General features: G+C 33.8%; 1 protein-coding gene across 1 annotated transcript; it reads left to right on the forward strand.

Annotated features, from left to right (window-relative positions):
* The first annotated feature begins 352 nt into the window (after positions 1 to 352).
* On the forward strand, positions 353 to 2,449 carry LOC123194876 (nuclear transcription factor Y subunit B-9-like). Its single transcript, XM_044608361.1, has 2 exons — positions 353 to 454; positions 1,612 to 2,449. The coding sequence occupies exons 1-2, from the start codon at positions 397 to 399 to the stop codon at positions 2,259 to 2,261; spliced, it is 708 nt and encodes a 235-aa protein (XP_044464296.1). The 5' UTR covers positions 353 to 396; the 3' UTR covers positions 2,262 to 2,449.
* The last annotated feature ends 1,985 nt before the right edge of the window (positions 2,450 to 4,434 follow it).

Genomic DNA, 4,434 nt, shown 5'->3' on the forward strand with positions numbered 1-4,434 from the left:
ATATATATGCGCAAATTAATCTTATTAATTTACCCATAATAATTGAGTCATGTGGTTATTTAATGTTTTTCTTACTTCAAAAATTCAATGATATATTAAGGTTTTATCTCGAAATTTTACTCTTAAGTGATTGACAAATAAATAGTGCGATATGTTGTGTGAGAAATATAATATTGATGATAAAAATTTATAATTTACGTAAAGATTGCCATGTATAGAACATTGATATATAAAATGAAGGAAACCTGTTACAGCCCATTAAAGAAGCTGTTATCACCGGCAATACTAAGTTACCTGGATGAAAAGGCCACTTTGTCATGTCTATAAATTGACGGTGGTCGACAGTGGTGTAGTGCCCATTCAGAAAAAGAGAATTTCAATTAATAGTGAGAAGCTATGGAACGTGAAGATGGATTCAATCAGTTTCCCAACAAGCTTGCTAGAACAAGCTCTGGTAAATTAATCACATATATTTATCTATTGGCTTTTAGTATATGTTCCTTCATTATCCTCATTTTCTCTGTCAAGCTTCATATGCATGCCAATGTGATGTGAGATTTTTGAGCAATAATAATGTACTGCATGCGTAGATTGATTTTATGGGGAAAATTGCTTTCGTTCTTGAATTTTTCCCTATATCACTGTACTCATATAGTTGCATACAAATGATGGTTTCTGTCTTTTCGCCTTAGCTCTTTCATTTTAATTTGAACGTGATTTCAGCAGAGATGCAAATATAACATATATTTTGGCTACTTTTTTGAGCCTAATCTCTTTCTCTGCTGTTTTTTACCTCACTAGTAACGGTTGATGGGTTATCTGTTACTTTCTGTCTTATTCTTTTTTTCATAGCCTTAACATTCTATTTCTCTGTTACAATGATATATCTAACATTCTTTTTCTCTTTGTTCTTCACTAACCTTCCCTTCACGCAGGAGTTTATTCAGAGTAAAAATTCATTTAATTTCAAGAGTTATGTAGATTGTTTAATTTTTCGCTATCAAAGAATAAATTTGGTTTAAATCCCGCAGAGCAAAAAGGCTTTGACTTTTGTTCTTAACAGTTGTAGAGGAGGTAAGCAGAGGTTGCTGACAGGGCCCCATTTCAGGTGGATGGTGTTTGGCATGGCCTATAGTTGCCACCTTTGCTATGCATGCCTATGACGTGGCAGTTAACTTCTTTATTATATTTAATTTGTCTATATACTGAAAAAAAAAAAAACCAATTTTTCATAAAAATATATCATTAACTTATTTGTAAATATTTTGTAAGTCTGTCCACTTTAAGTATGCAATTATGGACTGGAGCCTTAAAAGCAAATTGACAGGAAATCATACCTTATTAGTAGAGATGTGACATTGAATTAATAACCATTTATAGAACTAATTAATAACATGAACTTTTTTTAATTATGTACATGCACTTAAATAGGTTGCCATATTTACCAGATTTCATTTTATGATACGTTTCTGTTAAGATGAATCAAAAGGAAGTAAACACCACCATTTTCTTGATATCAAGAAAACTTTATGATGTTGATGATGATAAATATGCATATAAAATAGGCTACATGTACTGATATTTTTACGTTATCATCTTGTTTGTTTTCAGCCTTGAACATTCATTCAGGAAATGACAACACTGCCACCGCCGCCATCAATACCGCCGCCGTCAATAATAATGTTGTCAACATTAACGACAACAATAACCCGGCTGAGCAAAAACCACCATGTGTTGTACGCGAACAAGATCAATTCATGCCCATTGCTAACGTTGTACGCATCATGCGCCGTGCGCTCCCTCCACATGCCAAGATATCTGATGATGCCAAAGAGACCGTTCAAGAATGTGTTTCTGAATTCATTGGCTTCCTCACTGGAGAAGCAAATGAACGCTGCCATAATGAGTTGCGTAAGACCATCACCGCTGAGGACGTCATTTGGTCTTTGAAAAAGTTAGGTTTCGACAACTACGTTGGGCCTCTCACTCTGTACATGAAGCGTTATCGTCAGAATGAGAATCAACGTAATTCTGCACCCAAAGAGCCGAATGTGGGGCCTCAAGTAGCGGAGTATCGACAGATTGGGATGCCTGGGGTTAATGAGCCTGTGCCTGTCTATGACAACATGGTTCCCGGTCAAAGCTTTTTCGATCCTTACTCTGGATTGTACTACGGGGACTCATCTGGTTCAAGCTCTGGGGGTGGACTCAGTTCTCAGAATAACATGCCTGATTCTGATCCATCCGCTCACTTCAACTGATTGTAGCAAAAGTTGAGCAATGGGATTTTGAATAAAGAAGTTATATTTCCGTTATTTTTACAATAATCTATAGGGAGTGCATATGGCCTCCCTACTTTATGTCTTTTGAAACAGATGATATAAAAGTCGGTTTCTCTTGAACTTTTCTCTTTGTTCTGCTTCAAAATATATTTTTTAGTTAGTTTGAATGAAGTGAGCCCATAATTAATTCCATATGTAAGCATTCAGGGACAGAACCACGCATTCACACTCGCTTCGGTTTCATGCTCAAACAACTTAAACTGAGATTTGGTCATTTAAAAAGAAAAAAGAAAACACTTAAAGTGAGATAGATGACTGTAGCCCATTAAGAAAGTCAAGGCCCTGTTCGTTCCTCTTCCTAAGACATGTATTCCTTTAACATTTTGTAAAGACTTAAATTTAAGACAGGCCGAATGTCTATTTTTCACCTTCTTTCTCCACTCTTGTTACTATTCTTAATAACAAACGATTTCAGCATATTTTTCAAAACCTTGCTGAAACCAGACCCACGACGATGCTGCCCTTGTGCTCCTACTTGAGAGTGTGCCTTTTGGTGCGACGTCCAATGAGCGAAACGGTGCTTGCAATTTGGCATGACCCTCCTTAAAAATTGTAAAATAAGTTATAATGACGTTTATAATATTCACGAAAGATTTCTTTCGTATATCATTTTTTATTATTGTTAAACTGTAAAACCATAAATATATATATATATATATGTGTGTGTGTGTGTGTGTGTGTGTGTGTGTATGTGTGTGTATATATATATGACAATGAATAACTTGATTCAAATTTCTAACAAAATTATACAGCTTCTCTAAAGTATATATCAACTAGTTAATATTAGAATTTTTCTTATATGGGCTAATATTAATAATATTTGCGGTATAATAAAACTGGATAATTGAATAATCTAATATCAGTTTATAAATGGACTTAAATGATTCATAAAAATAAACTGAATAAACTTAAATGTTATGATCTTGGTGAACAATATAAGTGTGAGTCTTGAAGTTTATTGAACTTTGATGGGAGTTAATTAACCTATTATAAATTGGCTAAATTTCTACTTAAAAAGCTGATGCAAAATGTCTACAATATAGTTTATCCCATTGGAAGTTGTTATTAAGGAAGATTCCTAGAATAGAAGAATAAGTTATGTTGGGAGGTAATCTCGCCAACCTTACGGATTAGTTGCATGGCGATCTAGGTATTTCTAGAAACTTACAGTATTTAATTTCGTTTTTTATAATCTATGCATAGATTCTATGAATTATAATTGCATGATTTTATGTTTGTTCATATGTATTAAATCTTACAAGTGATATCAGAGTGGTATGGGTGAGGTTATAGAATCTAAATTTTTCAAAATTGTAATCAAGATAATAAATCAAAAAAAAAAAAAGAAATCAGATTAACAATAATTTATATCTAATTCTAAATCATGTACTAGTCTTGATTTGACTGAAATCAAATATGAGTCTTATGGTGCCTTTTAAAGCCTAACATATACTCATCAATCTTTGACTCTTTTATGACTATCATAACTTGTTAGAGTCATACCACTTACAAAACGAGTATCTCCAATATTGTGAAATGTTTGACTAACATTAGTGACAAACTTCTTAACGCTTATGGTTTAATCTGATGGATGTACACACACTAATATGTTCAAATGATCCTTTATGGTTAATTACCTTCTCAGATCAAATCATTCGAATGAACGATATATGGGAATTTTGTCGTTGATGTTGTTAAAATCAAGTTTAGGGTTTTTTTTAGTCAAGGGTCAAAACGGGTTAGGAAACTTGAAAAACAGATCCAAAATGATAAGCCAACCAAATCGACTCGAAAGTCAAATCTTTATGTCAACTAGGTCAAAATTAGGTCAAGTCAACCCGATAACCCAACTGAACCTAACACAATACAAATGAATTACTCAACCAAAGGCACATGAGTTTATGTATAGAATAGTGAAGGCTAGCGCATGAGCCAAAGGGGTGCACGTAGGCAATGTGTGAATGACCTTGGAAGCACGTAAAAACATGAACATGTTTAATTAGAGTGCATGCAAGTGTATAGAGAGGTTTTAGACTTGCATGATTCACGAGAGTGTGCTCTAGAGGTGCATTCAGTCTGTGAAATTGTTTGT

This window comes from Mangifera indica, chromosome 1 (assembly GCF_011075055.1).
Source record: "Mangifera indica cultivar Alphonso chromosome 1, CATAS_Mindica_2.1, whole genome shotgun sequence".
NCBI lineage: Eukaryota > Viridiplantae > Streptophyta > Magnoliopsida > Sapindales > Anacardiaceae > Mangifera > Mangifera indica.